This window comes from Lipotes vexillifer, unplaced genomic scaffold (assembly GCF_000442215.2).
Source record: "Lipotes vexillifer unplaced genomic scaffold, Lipotes_vexillifer_v1.1 scaffold461, whole genome shotgun sequence".
NCBI lineage: Eukaryota > Metazoa > Chordata > Mammalia > Artiodactyla > Lipotidae > Lipotes > Lipotes vexillifer.
The window spans coordinates 1,295,208-1,317,265 of record NW_006799479.1 but is presented as its reverse complement, the minus strand read 5'-3'; the positions used below and the strand labels follow the sequence as shown (position 1 = coordinate 1,317,265).

Here is a 22,058-nt window from a genome sequence, read left to right as displayed (position 1 = left end):
AGACATCCTTAGTGAAAATGGCAGGGTTTTTTCTTTCTTTCTTTTTACTGCAAGTGCATACTACAAATGAAGAATACAGTAGATACAGGAAGGTTCAGTTGCCACTACCTTGATTTGTAATAAGGAGATGCCAGTACTTGTACACCACCATTGCTTTTGCACCATTAGTGCAAATGTCACAGTGGAAAAGGCAAAAAATATCTTGTTATTATTTTGAAAAACAAAAAAATTGACGGACCCCATAACATTGTTAAGTCATTTTTTAGACTGTGTCTTAGTCCATTCGGATGCTATAACAATACCATAGACTGGGTGGCTTATAAACAATAGAAATTTACTTCTCACAGTGTTGGAAGCTGGGAAGTTCAAGATCAAGGTGTCAGTAAATTTGGTGTCTGGTGAGGACCTGCTTCCTCATTTATAGTTTGCTGTCTCTTCACTGTGTCCTCACATAGGGGAATGGACCAGGGGGTCTTCTGAGACTTGTTTCATATGGGCATTAATCCTATTCATGAAAGCTGCACCTTTATAATGTAGTCACCTCCCAAAGGCCGCTACCTCATAATGTCATAACATTGGGTATTCGGTTTTGCATAAGAATTTTGGGAGGACACAAACATTCAGTCTGTAGCAGAATGTTACAGGGTAGTTTTGTCTGGTGTGTCTGTCACCCACCTTCCCCCAGCCCATCTCATTCTTAAAGATGTCTTTCAAAAACCCAAATCTAGAACATGTCACAGCTCTATGAAACCTTTAGAAGCTCCTTATTGTCTTAATAAGTTAACACATAAAACCTTAGAATGGTGTTCAAGGATCTTTACTATTCATCTTGGTTTAATCTTTCTACACTTGTCAATTGCCACTCCAAAATAGCTAACCTCATTATTATATTTGTTATGGTGATCTGTGATTAGTGATCTTTGATGTTGTTACTATTGCAAAAAGATTATAGCTCCCTGAAAGCTCAGGTGATGTTTAGCAATCTTTAGCCACATTTTTAATTAAATTACGTACACTGTTTTTTAGACATAATGCTATTGCACACTTCACAGACTACAGTATAGTATAAACATAACTTTTATATGCACTGGGAAACCATAAATTCATTGTGACTCACTTTTTTGCGATACTCAGTTTATTGCAGTGATCTGGGAACAAACTCATAGTATCTCTGAGCTGTGCCTGTACTTAGAATCCTAACCTTCCAGAACAGGTGGTCTCATAGCTTAGTTTAACACTTAAAAAGATTTAAAAAGGAGAACCTATATCTTTTTCCTTTGTACATAACAGGGACATGCTAAGGCTTTCAAATAACTAATTTTAATTATGACCAATGGGAAATAACAGTGAAACTTTTATTTCCCTGAACAAAGTGCTTTTGAACACTTGTAGTAATGCCTCATAACAGAAAGATAAAGTTTATGAGTTGTTGTATTTTAAGCATCTTGGTATATAAAATGACCATTACGTTGAATAAGCTTTTTGCATATTTAGATACATAATACGATAATCTTTATTTTTCTGATTTTTAAAAGCTTATGTAAACTGTTGAAGTGGCTCTGTAGTGCAATGCTGTTGAAAAATAACTGTTTTAGCACCTTATAATAAATTGATTGATGTAATACCTCTGCTTATCAGATTTTTTAAACTATTTTATATATATATTTTTTTAATTATTAAAAGTTAGATTTAAATAACCATATGTGATTAGTGGCTACTGTATTGAACAACTCAGTTCTACCTTTACACAGACTTAGTTAAATCTCAACTAATAATACAACAATTTTTTTTCTTTTATAAGTGACTTTTTTTTCCATGAAAAGTAAGAAAAAATATGGAACGCTTCACGAATTTGCATGTCATCCTTGCGCAGGGGCCATGCTAATCTTTATCGTTCCAATTTTAGTATATGTCCTGCCGAAATGAGCACTATTTTATATTATTAATCACTTTGTTTAGAAGGAAACCTACAACAATGCACTTACGATTTTTTCCTACAACTATATTTTTTTCTATATACATTAGAGGTAGGATAAATGTGTAACCGTTTTGCTAAAATGATTGTTGACTTAAATTTTTGTTAAAGCCAGAATTCTCAAAATATGAACAATACTTAATTCTAATAGCATCAATTTTGGTTTTCCAGAATTTAAAAAATTCTTAATAAGAAAGTGATGGTTCTGATATAGGGTCAATATTTCACTCAAAATATATTAATAGTACCGTTTACTAGTCAGACACTGTAGTAGTTGCTCAAGTGTACAGTGGTATAGACATATATACCCCTTGTCCTTATGGAGCTTAGAAAAAGGTAGGTAAGCATTACATGAAAATTTCCTAGGATATAGACATGTTATTGAGAGGGATTGCTTTAGTAGATAGTTTCAAATATGGTCAAAAAATAAGAAATGAGCAAAACATAAAGTTATTGAATTTGATGAGACACTGCTACTGATGGGTTTTGAAACAGCTGCTCTAGAGAATGATGGCAATACTATGTTAACACATTAGTAAGAGAAGAGGGAGTCGGTATATAATATATATGTCTACAGTAAGGCACTGAGCTGGGCTTTATTCTGTGATGGAGGTGCTGTTGTTTTTCTTTGCTGAAGTAATAGGCTCAAAGAGGTTAAATAATGAATGCTCTCAGTTAACTGGCTTATAAATGAGATTTGAACACAAATCTACATTACTAAAATGTCCGTCCTTTGGCACTTTGAAAAAGTAAAAGCAAAAAGTTTAAATTGTATTTGAAGTTTTCCATGAAAAGAGGTTGAATGGTCCACTAGAAATTAAATGACCAAGTCTAAGCAAAGAACTGCAATTTATTTTCAATTATTCTTAAAATAGAAAGGAATAAAATATAGGAAGGAGGATCAAAGAACATCAAAAGGTTAATTGCACTTAACCTTTTAGAGAAAGTATGGGGGGCAGGATGGTATGCGTTAGGCGCAGAGAGAAACATCTCTTACATGGCAGGAAAGAGATGATGATGTAATGTTGAGGACACTTAAGAGTAGAAAAGGCAGTCTGTACTGAGTTGAATGTATCTGTATCATGCTTGCATTACTTGGATTTCTCTTAAACTGCAAATCGAGGAAGTGGAATATATTTCAGAGAACAACAATTGGAAATCATAGAAGGCAACACACTATATGTTTTCCATTTTTAAAATGGGAATAATAATGGTACATACTTTATTAGGTTTATTATGAGGGTAAATGAGTTAGTATTTGTAAAGCATGTAGTGGGCATAAATAAGTATTCGATAAGTAGTAAATGGGTTTAACTTGAAATAGTGAGGAATCAAATAAGGTGTATTTGCAAAAATGCTGTGTAATTGCGAAATGATGCAAATGAGTCAAATATTTTTTGTTTTCCTTCATTCTCTAGCAGTATTTTTAAGTCTGGAGTTGTAGTTTCAATGGGCAAAGTAGGATTGGTTTGACAGGTTGAGCAAAAGATTAAAAGGTGAGGAATTCCAGGTGTTAAAAGGTATTTACTAATTTCTAGGATATCAAAGATGTTGTGTAGAGTAAATAAATAATGGCAGGAAATTACCCTCACTGATGGCTAGTCCACATGTCTGAATCTTTTGTCTGATGCTTATATGAAATAGTCAGAAACAGAGCTAGTCTTTTTCCATTTACATACATGTGTTTGCTTCCTTTTATATTATAAGGCGGTCAAGAAGCAGATCAAGAAGGCGATCACATTCTAAGTCAAGGAGTAGACGACGATCCAAAAGTCCAAGACGGAGAAGATCTCATTCCAGAGAGAGGGGTAGAAGGTCAAGGAGCACATCAAAAAACAGGTACAGTAAAAAAAAAACTATTAACAAACACTGAGTGGGAAGACAAATTTTAGAGTTCCCAACACCCCCAAATATTGCTGCTTTAATGACAAAGAAGAGGTTATGATAGGAGATAGGAAGAAACTGGTGGAGGAGGCATTGTTTTCTTGTGCTTCTTCATAAACTTGAGATTTCTACTTAGAGCTGAAGGCCTAGATAAAATTTCTTTGTAGTAAAAATTCTTAGCTGTTTCTACTGCCTTTTTTCATTTCCTCTTTTCCATTCAGCCATTACTAAGGATTTATTGTTACCAGCCACATCTCTTGGTATGCCAAAGAGTTTATGGCAGACAATCATGCCTTCCTAATTCATCTTTATATACCTCATTGTGAGCACCTTTGTAAATATGAATTCCGTATTGCTATATTCCAGAGACTGAACCATACTTAACAGTCTTATCCCATGGTTTGGGGACCAGTAGAGAATTAAAGTGAGGATTCATTAAAAAACAGACATCCCCACCTTAACATTGTATTTCAGCTTAAACATGTATTCAGTAATTTGTTTTTTCATATAGGGTCAAACTGTTTGAAATTAGGCCTAGTCTTGAATAATACATACCAAATCACTTTCTTTTCATTTAAACCACCTTTAAAAGTGTTGAGAACTCTGTTACTTGGAAATATGTCGATTTTTTTCCCCCATTTTTAGTTGTCACACAATACAATTTCACAACACTTAATTTTTAACAAATGTCCTTTATCTCTTTCTAAAACATTTGCCTTAATTTTCTAGAAGCAGCCCTATATTTTATACTACTTTACCCATTTATATATTTAATTATGTAATTAAAATAGTAAGGATCACAGGGAGGGGGCAACAAAATTTATTCTTGGTAAGCATATAACTCAAGTGGGGACAGAGGTTCTGGGATAGCTTTACTGAGTGTTCAGCCTCTAACGAGGCTTTTACTCATGTTTTACAGTTAGTCATCTTTTAATTCAGTCAGTCAAACAAACAAGCTTACTTAATGAAACATCTCTTACACAAAGCAATTAGGCATTCCTTTCCTCAAGGAACTTCCTTTATACTAGGAGAGAGATGAATGTAATTACAAAGGAAGGGCCATTTTTAGGGATGTCGGAAGAGATTTATTGAGAGGTGACTCTTGAGTATTGAATTCTGATAGATTTGACTGGACTCGGGGGGCATGGTTTCAGGTAGAGAATGTTTACAAAGTTAGCATGAATTCTTGAAATAGCAAGTATTTTGGTATAGAAGGACCAGGAAATGAGGTCAGGAAAGTTAAGGAGACGGATCACCATAGAAGGCTTTGTTGTTCACACTAAGGAGTTTGTGGCTGATCCAGGAGGCAACAGGAATGAATTGAAAAGTGATGAGCAGGGAATTAATATTTTCAAATTTGTACTTTGAAAGATTTCTGATAGGGGGTATAGCATCAATATGTGGAAAATATGACTGGGGCCCCTTAAAGCACTATTAAAGTAATCTAGGAATTCGATGATAAAGACTTGAATGAATAGAGAGGATAACTGATGGAGCAGGATGAGCAAAGATGGGAGGGAATGAAGCACAGGATATAGGGTGGGACTAGCCTAGAATAACCGAAGAGATACTTTAATCTCTAAAACTGTAGAACAGTTGAAAATAGGTATGTGTTCATGAGTATAAGGATATAAGGGACATATATATATTACAAATATGTATATATTTTACCTTTTGCCTAGAATCTTGGGGCAAAAAAATGCTGTGGGGAATAAAAGTAAACATAGAAGAATCTGTAGAAAGATTTTAGAGTTGAGGCCTGAACATCCATTTTGATGTTCTTTTTCTAAAAGCATTGAATAGCCCAGAATATATAGCAGCAGGGAACAAGTTACAAGGTTGGCTTCATCCATGAAGAGGTTACATCGGGTGTGTGCTTTGAAAGAAAAACTTAAAATAGTGATGGGGCTTTGGCCTGTCAGTAGAGGATTTAGAGCCAGGGTCGGTTGGGAAACTGGTACTTACTTAGCTGAGAGAAAAACAGAGTGTTGAAGAGCCTAGAGAAAGTTATTGAAACTATTACCGTTTATCGCCAGACATACTAAGAAACTGGCCAACATCCTTGTTTTCTTGCCACATAGTCTGCTTTGCTCTTGGAGAGAAGTTTTATGTGGAATACCAGGAAAATAGGATTTTTAAAATTTGTTTACCACAAATACGCCGCTTGAGTTACTGTTATTCTTAAGTTTGTAAGTTTGTATGATAACATTGTTTGTATAATAAAAGTTTGTAAGTTTGTATAATAACATTAAAGAATCACATTCGATTTCACTGTACATCTGTTTTTATTTGTAGTTTGATAGAAATATATATTAGTTGAATCTTCTAATACATTCATAAATTGTTTTCATTTCTTAGAGACAAAAAGAAAGAAGACAAAGAAAAGAAACGTTCCAAAACACCACCAAAAAGTTACAGCACAGCCAGACGTTCCAGAAGTGCAAGCAGGTAGGGTGGCATTATGAATTCTTGGCATTTTATTAAGCGTTCATTTTCTTTTTTTTTTTTAACATCTTTATTGGAGTATAATTGCTTTACAATGGTGTGTTAGTTTCTGCTTTATAACAAAGTGAATCAGTTACACATATACATATGTTCCCATATCTCCTCCCTCTTAAATCTCCCTCCCTCCCACTCTCCCTATCCCACCCCTCTAGGTGGTCACAAAGCACCGAGCTGATCTCCCTGTGCTATGCGGCTGCTCTCCCACTAGCTGTCTGTTTTACGTTTGGTGGTGTATATATGTGCATGCCACTCTCTCACTTTGTCACAGCTTACCCTTCCCCCTCCTCATATCCTCAAGTCCATTCTCTAGTAGGTCTGTGTCTTTATTCCTGTCTTACCCCTAGGTTCTTCATGACATATTTTTTTTCTTAAATTCCATATATATGTATTAGCATACGGTATTTGTCTTTCTCTTTCTAACTTCACTCTCTATGACAGACTCTAGGTCCATCCACCTCATTACAAATAGTTCAACTTTGTTTCTTTTTATGGCTGAGTAATATTCCATTGTATATATGTGCCACATCTTCCTTATCCATTCATCCGACGGTGGACACTTAAGTTGTTTCCATCTCCTGGCTATTGTAAATAGAGCAGCAATCAACATTTTGGTACTTGACTCTTTTTGAATCCCAGTAGTGGGATTGCTGGGTCACATGGTAGTTCTATGTAGATTTTTAAGGGGCCTCCATACTGTTCTCCATAGTGGCTGTACCAATTCACACTCCCACCAGCAGTACAAGAGTGTTCCCTTTTCTCCACACCCTCTCCAGCATTTATTGTTTCTAGATTTTTTGATGATGGCCATTCTGACTGGTGTGAGATGATATCTCATTGTAGTTTTGATTTGCATTTCTCTAATGATTAATGATGTTGAGCATTCTTTCATGTGTTTGTTGGCAATCTGTATATCATCTTTGGAGAAATGTCTATTTAGGTCTTCTGCCCATCTTTGGATTGGGTTGTTTTTTTGTTATTGAGCTGCATGAGCTGCTTATAAATTTTGGAGATTAATCCTTTGTCAGTTGCTTCATTTGCAAATATTTTCTCCCATTCTGAGGGTTGTCTTTTGGTCTTGTTTATGGTTTCCTTTGCTGTGCAAAAGCTTTGCAGTTTCATTAGGTCACATTTGTTTGTTTTTGTTTTTATTTCCATTACTCTAGGATGTGGGTCAAGAAGGATCTTGCTGTGATTTATGTCATAGAGTGTTCTGCCTATGTTTTCCTCTAAGAGTTTGATAGTTTCTAGCCTTACATTTAGGTCTTTAATCCATTTTGAGCTTATTTTTGTGTATGGTGTTAGGGAGTGATCTAATCTCATACTTTTACATGTAGCTGTCCAGTTTTCCCAGCACCACTTATTGAAGAGGCTGTCCTTTCTCCACTGTATATTCCTGCCACCTTTATCAAAGATAAGGTGACCATATGTGCATGGGTTTATCTCTGGGCTTTCTATCCTATTCCATTGATCTATCTTTCTGTTTTTGTGCCAGTACCATACTGTCTTGATTACTGTAGCTTTGTAGTATAGTCTGAAGTCAGGCAGCCTGATTCCTCCAGCTCCATTTTTTGTTCTCAAGATTGCTTTGGCTATTCGGGGTCTTTTGTGTTTCCATACAAATTGTGAAATTTTTTGTTCTAGTTCTGTGAAAAATGCCAGTGGTAGTTTGATAGGGATTGCATTGAATCTATAGATTGCTTTGGGGAGTAGAGTCATTTTCACAATGTTGATTCTTCCAATCCAAGAACATGGTATATCTCTCCATCTGTTTGTATCATCTTTAATTTCTTTCATCAGTGTCTTATAATTTTCTGCATACAGGTCTTTTGTCTCCTTAGGTAGGTTTATTCCTAGATATTTTATTCTTTTTGTTGCAGTGGTAAATGGGAGTGTTTTCTTGATTTCACTTTCAGATTTTTCATCATTAGTGTATAGGAATGCCAGAGATTTCTGTGCGTTACTTTTGTATCCTGCTACTTTACCTAATATATTGATTAGCTTTAGTAGTTTTCTGGTAACATCTTTAGGATTCTCTATGTAGAGTATCATGTCATCTGCTAATAGTGACAGCTTTACTTCTTTTCTAATTTGGATTCCTTGTATTTCCTTTTCTTCTCTGCTGTGGCTAAAACTTCCAAAACTATGTTGAATAAGAGTGGTGAGATTGGGCAACCTTGTCTTGTTCCTGATCTTAGTAGAAATGATTTCAGTTTTTCACCATTGAGGGTGATGTTGGCTGTGGGTTTGTCATATATGGCCTTTATTAGGTTGAGGAAAGTTCCCTCTGTGCCTACCTCCTGGAGGGTCTTTATCATAAATGGGTGTTGAATTTTGTCTAAAGCTTTCATTTGCATCTGTTGAGATGACCATATGGTTTTTCTCCTTCAGTTTGTTAATATGGTGTATCACATTGATTGATTTGCTTATATTGAAGAATCCTTGCATTCCTGGAATTAACCCCACTTGATCGTGGTGTATGATCCTCTTAATGTGCTGTTGGATTCTGTTTGCTAGTATTTTGTTGAGGATTTTTGCATCTATGTTCATCAGTGATATTGGCCTGTAGTTTTCTTTCGTTGTGACATCTTTGTCTGGTTTTGGTATCAGGGTGATGGTGGCCTTGTAGAATGAGCTTGGGAGGGTTCCTCCCTCTGCTATATTTTGGAAGAGTTTGAGAAGAATAGGTGTTAGCTCTTCTCTAAATGTTTGGTAGAATTCGCCTGTGAAGCCATCTGGTCCTGGGCTTTTGTTTGTTGCAAGATTTTTAATCACATTTTCAATCTCAGTGCTTGTGAATGGTCTGTTCATATTTTCTATTTCTTCCTGATTCAGTCTTGGCAGGTTGTGCATTTCTAAGAATTTGTCCCTTTCTTCTAGGTTGTCCATTTTATTGGCATAGAGTTGCTTGTAGTAATCTCTCATGATCTTTTGTATTTCTGCAGTGTCAGTTGTTGCTTCTCGTTTTTCATTTCTGATTCTATTGATTTGAGTCTTCTCCCTTTTGTTCTTCATGAGTGTAGCTAATGGTTTATCAATTTTATCTTCTCAAAGAACCAGCTTTGAGTTTTGTTGATCTGTGGCTATCGTTTCCTTCATTTCTTTTTCATTTATTTCTGATCTGATCTTTATGATTTCTTTCTTTCTGCTAAATTTGGGGTTTTCTTGTTCTTCTTTCTCTAATTGCTTTAGGTGCAATGTTAGGTTGTTAATTCGAGATGTTTCCTGTTTCTTAAGGTAGGGTTGTATTGCTATAAACTTCCCTCTTAGAACTGCTTTTGCTGCATCCCATAGGTTTCGGGTCATCATGTCTCTATTGTCATTTGTTTTTAGGTATTTTTTGGTTTCCTCTTTGATTTCTTCAGTGATCACTTCGTTATTAAGTAGTGTATTGTGTAGCCTCCATGTGTTTGTATTTTTTACAGATCTTTTCCTTTAATATCTAGTCTCATAGCATTGTGGTCGGAAAAGATACTTGATACAATTTCAATTTTCTTAAATTTAACAAGGCTTGATTTGTGACCCAAGATATGATCTGTCCTGGAGTATGTTCCATGAGCACTTGAGAAAAATGTGTCCTCTGTTGTTTTTGGATGGAATGTCCTATAAATATCAGTTAAGCCCATCTTGTTTAATGTATCATTTAAAGCTTGTGTTTCCTTATTTTCATTTTGGATGATCTGTCCATTGGTGAAAGTGGGGTGTTAATGTCCCCTACTATGAATGTGTTACTGTTGATTTCCCCTTTTATGGCTGTTAGTATTTGCCTTATATATTGAGGTGCTCCTATGTTGGGTGCATAAATATTTACAATTGTTATATCTTCTTCTTGGATCGATCCCATGATCATTATATAGTGTCCTTCCTTGTCTCTTGTAACATTCTTTATTTTAAACTCTATTTTGAATGATAATGAGAATTGCTACTCCATCTTTCTTTTGGTTTCCATTTGCATGGAATATCTTTTTCCATCCCCTCACTTTCAGTCTGTTTGTGTCTCTAGGTCTGAAGTGGGTCTCTTGTAGACAGCATATGTATGAGTCTTGTTTTTATATCCATTCAGCCAGTCTGTGTCTTTCGGTGAGAGCATTTAATCCATTTACATTTAAGGTAATTGTCAATATTTATGTTCCTATTCCCATTTTCTTAATTGTTTTGGGTTTGTTATTGTACGTCTCTTCCTTCTCTTGTGTTTCTTGCCTAGAGAAGATCCTTTAGCATTTGTTGTAAAGTTGGTTTGGTGGTGCTGAATTCTCTCAGCTTTTGCTTGTCTGTAAAGGTTTTAATTTCTCCATCAAATCTGAATGAGATCCTTGCTGGGTAATCTTGGTTGTAGGTTTTTCTCCTTCATCACTTTAAATATGTCCTGCCAGTCCCTTCTGGCTTGCAGAGTTTCTATTGAAAGATTAGCTGTTAACCTTATGGGGATTCCCTTGTGTGTTTTTTGTTGTTTTTCCCTTGCTGCTTTTAATATGTTTTCTTTGTATTTAATTTTTGACAGTTTGATTAATATGTGTCTTGGAGTGTTTCTCCTTGGATTTATCCTGTATGGTACTCTCTGTGCTTCCTGGACTTGATTAACTATTTCCTTTCCCATATTAGGGACGTTTTCAACTATAATCTCTTCAAATATTTTCTCAGTCCCTTTCTTTTTCTCTTCTTCTGGAACCGCTATAATTCAAATGTTTGTGCGTTTAATATTGTCCCAGGGGTCTCTGAGACTGTCCTCATTTCTTGTCATTCTTTTTTCTTTATTCTGACCTGCAGTAGTTATTTCCACTATTCTATCTTCCAGGTCACTTATCCGTTCTTCTGCCTCAGTTAGTCTTCTATTGATCCCTTCTAGAGTTTTTTAAATTTCATTTGTTGTGTTTTTCATCATTGCTTGTTTCATCTTTAGTTCTTCTAGGTCCTTGTCAGATGTTTCTTGCATTTTGTCTATTGTATTTCCAAGATTTTGGATCATCTTTGCTATCATTATTCTGAATTCTTTTTCAGGTAGACTGCCTATTTCGTCTTCATTTGTTAGGCCTGGTGCATTTTTATCTTGCTCCTTCATCTGCTGTGTGTTTTTATGTCTTCTCATTTTGCTTATCTTACTGTTTCGGGTCTCCTTTTATCAGGCTGCAGGTTCGTAGTTCCCGTTGTTTTTGGTGTTTGTCCCCAGTGGCTAAAGTTGGTTCAGTGGGTTGTGTAGGCCTCCTGGTGGAGGGGACTAGTGCCTGTGTTCTGGTGGGTGAAGCTGGATCTTGTCTTTCTGGTGGGCAGGTCCACATTTGGTGGTGTGTTTTGGGGTGCCTGTGGACTTATTATGATTTTAGGCAGTGTGTCTGCTAATGGGTGGGGTTGTGTTCCTGTCTTGCTAGTTGTTTGGCATAGGGTGTCTAGCACTGTAGCTTGATGGTCGTTGAGTGAAGCTCGGTGTTGGTGTTGATGGAGATCTCTGGGAGATTTTTGCCATTTGATTTTATGTGGAGCTGGGAGGTCTCTTGTGGACCAGTGTCCTGAAGTTGGCTCTCTTACCTCAGAGGCACAGCACTGACTCCTGGCTGCAGCAGCAAGAGCCTTTCATCCACACGGCTCTGAATAAAAGGGAGAAAAAGTAGAAAGAAAGAAAGAGGATAAAAGAAAAGAAAATTAAGGTAAAATTTAAAAATTACTAAAATTGAAAAATAATAAGAAAAAAATTTTTTTAAGTAAAAAAAAACGGATAGACCCCTAGGACAAATGGTGAAAGCAAAGCTATACAGACAAAATCTCACACAGAAGCATATACATACATGCTCACAAAAATAGAAAAAGGGGAAAAAATCATAAATCTTGCTCTCAAAGTCCACCTCCTCAATTTGGGATGATTCATTGTCTATTCAGGTATTCCACAGATGCAGGGTACATCAAGTTGATTGTGGAGATTTAATCCGCTGCTCCTGAGGCTGCTGGGAGAGATTTCCCTTTCTCTTCTTTGTTTGCACAGCTCCCGTGGTTCAGCTTTGGATTTGGGCCCGCCTCTGCGTGTAGGTCACCGGAGAGCGTCCGTTCCTCGCTCAGACAGGACAGGGTTAAAGGAGCCGCTGATTTGGGGGCTGTGGCTCACTCAGGCCAGGGGGAGTGAGGGGTACGGAGAGCGGGGGTGCCAGAGGCCGGCGTGACGTTGCACTAGCTTGAGGTGCACGGTGTGTTCTCCCGGGGAAGTTGTTCCTGGATTCCCGGACCCTGACAGTGGTGGGCTGCACAGGTGCCCCGGAAGGGAGGTCTGGGGAGTGACCTGTGCTCTCACACAGGCTCCTTGGTGGCGGCAGCAGCAGCCTTAGCGTCTCATGCCCGTCTCTGGGGTCCGCGCTGATAGCCACGGCTCACGCTGGTCTCTGGATCTCCTTTAAGCAGCCCTCTTAATCCCCTCCCCTCTCCTCTTGCACCAGGAAACAAAGAGGGAAGAAAAAGTCTCTTGGCAGGTCCAGACTTTTTCCCTGACTCTCTCCCGGGTAGTGGTACACTAACCTCTTCAGGCTTTCTTACTGCCAGTCCTCTCCCTGAGCTCCATGGAAGCCTGAGTCTCAGCTCCCAGCCCCACCCACCTTGGCCGGTGAGCAGAGAAGCCTCTCGGGCTGGTGAGTGCTGGTCGGCACTGATCCTCTGTGCAGAAATCTCTCCGCTTTTTTCTCTGCACCCCTGTTGCTGCGCTTTTCACGGCTCTGAGGCTTCCCCCCACCGCCACCCGCAGTCTCTGCCCGCAAAGGGGCTTCTGGTGTGTGGAAACCTTTCCTCCTTCACAGCTCCCTCCCACTGGTGCAGGTCCCGTACCTATTGTTTTTGTCTCTGTTTATTATTTTTTCTTTTGCCCTACCCAGGTACGTGGGGGGGGGGGTTTCTTGCCTTTTGGGAGGTCTGAGGTCTTCCGCCAGCATTCAGTAGGCGTTCTGTAGGAGTTTTTCCACGTGTAGATGTATTTCTGATGTATCTGTGGGGAGGAAGGTGATCTCCGCGTCTTACTCTTCCGCCATCTTATCTTCCCCCTCTCCTAAGCTTTCATTTTTTTAAGCTTTGTTTGCAAGACTATCAATAGGCTGTGAACATGAAATGTTTTCCAGTACATAGCTACATACTTCAGTGGTGAAGTTTTTTTGGGTTTTTTTGTTTGTTTTTTTTTGTGGTACGCGGGCCTCTCACTGTTGTGGCCTCTCCCGTTGCGGAGCACAGGCTCCGGACGCGCAGGCTCAGCGACCATGGATCACGGGCCCAGCCGCCCCGCGGCATGTGGGATCTTCCCGGACTGGGGCACGAACCCGTGTCCCCTGCATCGGCAGGTGGACTCTCAACCACTGCGCCACCAGGGAAGCCCATGGTGAAGATTTTTTTAAGGCAATTTGTGAAGAATAACCTGAAGTTCATTTTTCTTTTCACTTAATGTTTTATGGTGTAGAGTGTATTTAAAATAGTGTGGGGGGGCTTCCCTGGTGGCGCAGTGGTTGAGAGTCCACCTGCCGATGCAGGGGACACAGGTTCGTGCCCCAGTCCGGGAAGATCCCACATGCCGCGGAGCGGCTAGGCCCGTGAGCCACGGCCCCTGAGCCTGCGTGTCTGGAGCCTGTACTCCACAATGGGAGAGGCCACAGCAGTGAGAGGCCTGCGTACCGCAAAAAAAATAAAATAAAAAAAATAAAATAAAATAGTGTGGGAATTCAGCAGAGGTCAGTTTTTATGTTGGCTATATGCATTTCATGTCATAATTTGAATTGTTTGTGTGGGTTTTTTCCCCTTAAACGTCTAAGTTTTAATGGCTAAAGTATACTGCATTATCACATTGAATTCATTTTATCATAGTAAGTTATATTTAAAATATCTACATGTTAGTGCTCAAAATAATTTTTTCCCATACATAGTGGTTCATTGATAAAATAATTGGAGGCAATGCAAGTTCTGATTTGTGTCATTCTTAGGGTAGTAATTCTATTTTTAACCTGCTGTAGTGAAAATTCAGTGTTGCAGACTTTCTCCTCAGAAAATGTATTTGTCACATTTAACATGGAATTCATATGATAGTAGTAAGGGCTGGCCATATTTAATTCCATTTTCTTCCAATCTTCTGTTTTTTGTTTGTTTTTTACTTTTATTTTAAAATTTTTATTGGAGTATAGTTGATTTACAATGTTGTGTTAGTTTCAGGTGTACAGCAGAGTGAATCAGTTATACATATACACATATCCACTCTTTTTTTAGAATCTTTCCCCATATAGGCCATTACAGAGTAGTGACTGGAGTTCCCTGTGCTGTACAGTAGGTTCTTATTACTTACCTGTTTTATATATAGTAGTGTGTATATGTCAGTGACATTTTTTTGACATTGTTCATTTTCCATTAAGCAAAAGTAAAGGGTCATTGTACTTCTTTAAAACAATAAGGAAATAATTCTCCTTCAAATGTTAGGACTCCTAGCATCGCTAAGAATCCTTAAATCTTTTACCACAGACACAGATGAGGCTTAGTTCTCTCAAAATTTAAAGCTGTTGAGCTTCTCAGCAGATCATTTTCTTCCAATCTTGTTCACACATTTTACTACAGTGTTTTCTTAATCTTGATTAAATTCACTTAGGAGGCTCACATTGTATATAAATATTAACTCAAAATGGATAAAAGACTTAAAAGCCAAAACTAAAATCCTATTAGAAGAAAATATGTAAGTTAACTTTCATGACCTTGTATTTGGCAGTGATTCCTTAGATACGACAAAAAGCATAAGCACCAAAAGAGAATAGATAAGTTGGGGACAATGAAAACTAAAAACTTTTGGAGGTCTTCCCTGGTGGTGCAGTGGTTGAGTATCCGCCTGCTAGTGAAGGGGACTCAGGTTCGAGCCCTGGCCCGGGAAGATTCCACATGCCACGGAGCAACTAAGCCCGTGCACCACAACTACTGAGCCCACGTGCCACGGCTACCAAAGCCCGTGTGCCTAGAGCCTATGCTCCGCAACAAGAGAAGCTACCGCAATGAGAAGCCCACACACTGCAACGAAGAGTAGGCCCCGCTCCCCGCAACCAGAGAAAGCCTGCACGCAGCAACGAAGACCCAACGCAGCCATAAATAAATAAAATAAAATAAAAAAAACAGAAAACACTTTGTTTCAAAGAACACTCAGAATGTAAGGACAACTGTCAGAGTGCTCGAAAAATAGTTTCCAATAATGGACTTGTATCTAGAATATATAAAAAACTGTTATAGCTCAATCTTAGAAAGAATGTAGACTTGTGCAACTACATTGGAAAACAGTTTGGCAATTCCTAAAGAAATTAAACGGAGAGTTTTTTGACACAGCAGTTTTGCTCCCAGTGATATGCCCAAGAGAAACAAAAATATGTCTGCACAAAAACTTGTACATGGATATTCTTGGCAGCATTATTCGAAACCAAAAAGTCAACCCAAATATCCACTAACATGGGTAAACAAAGTTGTACGTTCCATACAATAGATTAATTCAGCAGTAAAAAGGAACCAAAGTACTGATACATGTTATAATATGCATGAGCCTTGAAAACATGCCAGGTGAAAGAAGCTAGACACAAAAGACCACATGTTGTATGATTTCATTCATATGAAATGTCCAGAATGGATAAATCTATAACGACAAAGTAGATTAGTGGAGTGTGATAGCTAAAGGATGTGGGGTTTCTTTTCAAGGTGCTGAATATTTTCTTTAAAAAGATACATATAAATATATTAAAAAAGAAAGTTAAACCACATATAAGTGCTCAAGGAAATGCCATAGTAGGTCTGAGGTGGCAAAGGGGCATAAAAGATGGGATGTGCAATATGTATTTTCTTACCTTAAAAACTGGAGTCATATTGTTTGCCTGTTTCTTTATTTAATGGATTTATTCATAAGCGCCTTATCGTATTTAATTATTGAATCATTCTTAAATTATGGCATATTCTATACATTTTTATTGTTTGCAGCCATACTACAGTCTATCATAGGGCACAGAAATACAATATAAAAAACATCTTTTCCATCTAAGGAATTTGGAATATTAGTTACATAAAGCAGTACAAGAAAGTGTAAGGTATACAACCCTGACAAACTTAAATATTTGATTAAGGGAAAGTTCTGTGTAATGCTTTCAGGACAGGGGTTACAGATGACTTGTAAGGTGGTTTTTGTTATTTAAAGCTTAATTTGGAAGCTGAAATGAAGACAGCTGAAGGTATAGGGCTTTATATATTTTTTTGATTATTTTGTTTGTGCTTAAATCATATAATGGTCATCTTCCAAGTCCTATAACTTTTTTTCATTTAATTAATTTTTAAAAATTTTTATACAATTTTTAAAGGTTACTATCCCCTTACAGTTACTACAGAATATTGACTGTATTCCCTATGTTGTACAGTACATACTTGAGCCTGTCTTACACCCAGTAGTTTGCTGTCGTTAGGTGAGATTTGTTTGTTGTTGTTGTTTTTTTAAGTTTAGTTGCTGTACAGTATAGCGACTCACAATTTTTAAACACTATGCTCCATGTATACTTATTATAAAACATTGGCTATATTCCCTGTATTGTACAGTGTATCCTTATAGCTTATTTTATGCCTAATAGTTTGTGCCTCTTAATCCTCTACCCATATATTGCCCCCTGCCTTCCCTCTTCCTACTGGTAACCTCTAGTTTGTTCTCTATATCTGTGAGTCTCCTTCTTTGTTATATTCACTAGTTTGTTGTATTTGTTAGATCCATGTATAAGTTATGTCATACGGTATTTGTCTTTCTTTGTCTGACCTATTTCTTTAACTACTTTTTGGAGTATTATTACTTTACAACGGTGTGTTAGTTTCTGCTTTATAACGAAGTGAATCAGTTATACATATGTCCCCATATCTCTTCCCTCTTGCATCTCCCTCCCTCCCACCCTCCCTATCCCACCCCTCTAGATGGTCACAAAGCACCAAGCTGATCTCCCTGTGCTATGCGGCTGCTTCCCACTAGCTAGCTGTTTTACGTTTGGTAGTGTATATATGTCCATGCCACTCTCTCACTTTGTCCCAGCTTACCCTTTCCCCTTCCCATATCCTCAAATCCATTCTCTAGTAGGTTTTTTTTTTTTTTTTTTTTTTTTTTTGTGGTACGCGGGCCTCTCACTGTTGTGACCTCTCCTGTTGCGGAGCACAGGCTCTGGACGCGCAGGCCCAGTGGCCATGGCTTATGGGCCCAGCCGCTCCGCAGCATGTGGGATATTCCAGGACCGGGGCACAAACCCATGTCCCCTGCATCAGCTGGCGGACTCTCAACCACTGCACCACCAGGAAAGCCCTGACCTTTTTTTTTTTTTTTTTTTAGAGTCCATATATATGTGTTAGCATACGGTATTTGTTTTTCTCTTTCTAACTTACTTCACTCTGTATGACAGTCTCTAGGTCCATCCACCTCACTACAAATAACTCAGTTTCGTTCCTTTTTATGGCTGAGTAATATTCCATTGTATATATGTGCCACATCTTTATCCATTTATCTGTCGATGGACACGTAGGTTGCTTCCATGTCCTGGCTACTGTAAATAGAGCTGCAGTGAACATTATGGTACATGACTCTTCTTGAATTATGGTTTTCTCAGGGTATACGCCCAGTAGTGGGATTACTGGGTCGTATGGTTCTAAAAAAAAAAAAAAATATTCTCTTTTTAGGTTTTTAAGGAACCTTCATACAGTTCTCCATAGTGGCTGTATCAATTTAAATTCCCACCAACAGTGCAAGAGGGTTCCCTTTTCTCCACACCCTCTCCAGCATTTATTGTTCGCAGATTTTTTGATGATGGCCATTCTGACCGGTGTGAGATGATATCTTGTAGTTTTGATTTGCATTTCTCTAATGATTAATGATGTTGAGCATTCTTTCATGTGTTTGTTGGGCAATCTGTGTATCTTCTTTGGAGAAATGTCTGTTTAGGTCTTCTGCCCATTTTTGGATTGGGTTGTTTGTTTATTTTGATATTGAGCTGCATGAGTTGCTTATATGTTTTGGAGATTAATCCTTTGTCTGTCTGACTTATTGCACTTAGCTTAAATGCCCTCATATCCATCCATGTTGCTGCAAATGGCAAAATTTCATTCTTTTTTATAGCTTACTAATATTCTATTGTATAGATACAGCACATTTTCTTTATCCCTTCTTCTGTTGATGAACACTTAACATAGCTTCCATATCTTGGTAGTTGTTAAAAAATGCTTCTGTGAACGTTGGGGTGCATGTATCTTTTCGAAATTGTGTGGGATTTGGTTTGTTTGTGGGTTTGTTTTTTTCTTTTGTTTTTTTGTGGGTTTTTTTTTTTGGATATGTACCCAGGAGTGGAATTTGGGTCATATGGTAGTTCCATTTTTAGTTTTTTTTTTGAAACCTCCATACTGTTTTCCACAGTGGCTGCACCAATTTACATTTCCACCAACAGTATAGGAGGGTTCCCTTTTCTCCACATGCTCTCTAGCATTTATTATTTTTAGACCTTTTGATGATGGCCATTCTGACCAGTGTGAGGTGACAGATACCTCAGTTGTTTTGATTTGCATTTCTCCAATGACTAGTGATGTTGAGCATCCTTTCATGTGTTTTTTGGCCATCTGTGTGTATTCTTTGGAGAAATGTCTGTGTAGGTCTTCTGCCCATTTTTTTGATTGGGTTGTTTTTTTGATATTGAGCTGTTTGTATATTTTGGAGATGAACCTCTTGTCAGTCTCATTGTTTGGAAGTATTTTCTCCTGTAGGTTGTCTTTTTGCTTTGTTTATGGTTTCCTTTGCTATGCAAAAGCTTGTAAGTTTAATTAGGTCCCATTAGTTCATTTTTGCTTTTATTTCCTTTCGGACATGGATCCAAAAAAATCTTCCTGTGATTTATGTCAAAGCACTTTCTACTTTTCCCCTAGTTTTATAGTATCTGGTCTTACATTTAGGTCTTTAACCCATTTCGAGTTTATTTTTGAATAGGGTGTTAGAGAATGTTCTGCCCCTCTTTTGCATGTAGCTGTCCAGTTTTCCTAGCACCACTTACTGAAGGGACTGTCTTTACTCCATTGTATATTCTTGCCTCCTTTGTCATAGATTAATTGACCATAAGTGTGTGGGTTTATTTCTGGACTCTCTATGCTGTTCCATTGATCTGTGTGTCTGTTTTTGTGCCAGTACCATACAGTTTTGATTACTGTAGCTTGGTAGTACAGTCTGAAGACATGGAGTATGATTCCTCCAGCTCTGTTTTTCTTTATCAAGATTGTTTTGACTGTTCAGTGTCTTTTGTGTTTCTGTACAAATTTTAAAATTATTTTTTCTAGTTCTACGAAAATGCCATTGGTATTTTGATAAAGATTGCATTGAATATCTAGGTTGCCTTGGGTAGTATGGCCATTTTAACATTATTGATTGTTCCAGCCCAAGAATAGGGCAGAACTTTCCTTTCCATCTGTTTGTGTTGTAGACACAGAATTTTTTTTAAGTCAAAATTGAAAGAGAGAGGAGGGGTACACTTTAAAAAGCTAATTTCTCAAAGCAGGGTGTGAATTGGGCATGGTTTGCTAGACAACAGGAAGTCAGTTTGATCTGTGTTACCACTAACTTTGGTTCTCTAAATTTTTACGTAATGATTTAGAAGTAATTTTGGATTTTATTAGCAACTGCTTTCCGTAACACAGCATATTATCCTATACACGTTCTGGCCACTGAATGAATCTAAAACTGATTCCATAAATAATAATTTACTTCAGACTGTTTTTCCTTGAGTTAGAACTTTTGTTAATCAGTTTTTCCCCAAGTTTAACATTCCTAATGTTTTGATGACATAATGTCTTTAAGAAGTATTGCTAAAATTAGGGTTTTCTTGAGGGCATTAAAGGAAAGGCACATAGTTTACAAAACAGAATTGCAGTTTTTTAGTATTCATTTGCTTCTTAGGCTCAGAACAGTATTTGAAAATAGGTCTTTCGTTGTCAGAATTCTCTTTCTAGTGGAGCTCCATCATAGACACATCTGCTATGATGTGTCTGCATTTTTTGGATAATACTGTATTTTAAAGTCTAGTTTGCACATTTGTGGTTCTAGAGAGAGACGACGACGACGAAGCAGAAGTGGCACAAGATCTCCTAAAAAGCCTAGGTCTCCCAAAAGAAAATTGTCTCGCTCACCATCCCCTAGGAGGTAAGAATATTAATCTTTTATTAAATCTATCCTGTTTTTCAGGAACTGTCCTAGAGTTTTTCTTCCTTTTCAGGAATTAAAATGCTTAAGAATGTGCTGATACACTCTCTTCATGACTTGAAGCTGTGTTATAATAAACACTGTTTAGGATTGGGCATTTTCGACCTGTAATCAAGTTATAGTCTTCTTCCCTATATTACTTATATACAGCTTGTATCCAATGACTTGAAATTGGATCTTTGCTGTCCTCTTTATAGCAAGTGAACTTGGGTCATCAAGTTTGCCATCTAAAACAAGTTTAAACTTACTCCTATTTAATTAATGGTGAAGGTTCTTGAGCAGTTCGTTTCAAGCATCTTGTCAGCATTTTACTGTCATCCTAGACATAAAAAGGAGAAGAAGAAAGATAAAGACAAAGAAAGAAGCAGAGATGAAAGAGAACGATCCACAAGCAAGAAGAAGAAAAGTAAAGATAAGGAAAAGGAACGGGAAAGAAAATCAGAGAGTGATAAAGATGTAAAAGTATGTTTACAAACTAATTTATTTTGGTGTTTTGGGTGATGCTGGTACTTTAAAGAAGTGATTTTCCTGTGAAGACGTTTACTTTTATTATTTTCCTTGGCAAAGCAGGTTACACGGGACTACGATGAAGAGGAGCAGGGGTATGACAGCGAGAAAGAAAAGAAAGAGGAGAAGAAACCGACAGAGCCAGCTTCTCCTAAAACAAAAGAATGTTCTGTGGAAAAGGGAACTGGTGACTCACTAAGAGAATCCAAAGTGAATGGCGATGATCATCATGAAGAAGACATGGATATGAGTGACTGAATATTGCCTCTGTGGGAATCCAACTGTATACGTGCATCAGTGTCATTCCTCTGTGTGATTTCTTAATGCTGTATTTGTTCATCTCAAATCTAGATGTATACAGCTCTGAGTCATAAATGGTTATAAAGCTCTTGATGTTGATATTCGTTATTTACATCCAAAAGCTTTTAGAAAAATGATACATGGGTAACCAGTTCTTGACAGGTTGAAATCTGATTGAGTAAATGAGCAGTTTTACTATTCTGGTGCTGCTTCATAACAAAAATGAAAAGCTGCATGCATCTACAGCAGGCATGGATTGTTTATGTTATATGATCTCCTTTATTAAGTTCACTTATAGTATTTCTAGAATTTGATTCATTGCTGTAGTAGAGCCATGTAGGGAATGCACTGATTGCATGTTAATTGTGGCAGGAATATCCTAAATGTCATTCAAATCCTCCAACATGATGGATCTACTTATGGTCTTGTTTGTTGACATGACAAATTAACATTCTTATAGTTACATCTGGAAATGAGCATTTGAAATAGATAATCCTTTAAGCCTTGTGGCTAAATTTTTGTGGCTTTTGTTTAACTTTGAAGGGTTATATATGCACTAACCTTTTTTGATGGCTATAATTAGGCTTTAATTACAGAAACAAGATTTCAATGAAACTGTCTTTGGCAGTAAGTAAATAGCATATTTTGGAGTAGAGTTGTATACTT

At 37.5% G+C, this 22,058-nt stretch overlaps 1 protein-coding gene across 2 annotated transcripts in view; it reads left to right on the top strand.

Moving 5' to 3' along the window:
- Nucleotides 1–21,350, top strand: part of SRSF11 (serine and arginine rich splicing factor 11) — a 40,146-nt gene extending 18,796 nt beyond the window's left edge. Inside the window, exons 9-13 of one of the 2 annotated variants that reach the window (XM_007471646.1) lie at nt 3,683–3,814; nt 6,218–6,307; nt 20,430–20,525; nt 20,909–21,047; nt 21,156–21,350. In XM_007471646.1, coding sequence (XP_007471708.1) covers nt 3,683–3,814; nt 6,218–6,307; nt 20,430–20,525; nt 20,909–21,047; nt 21,156–21,350 — 652 coding nt within the window. Of the gene's footprint in view, nt 1–3,682; nt 3,815–6,217; nt 6,308–20,429; nt 20,526–20,908; nt 21,048–21,152 lie in introns of both variants that reach the window. The other variant, XM_007471645.1, reaches the window with a different exon arrangement.
- The last annotated feature ends 708 nt before the right edge of the window (nt 21,351–22,058 follow it).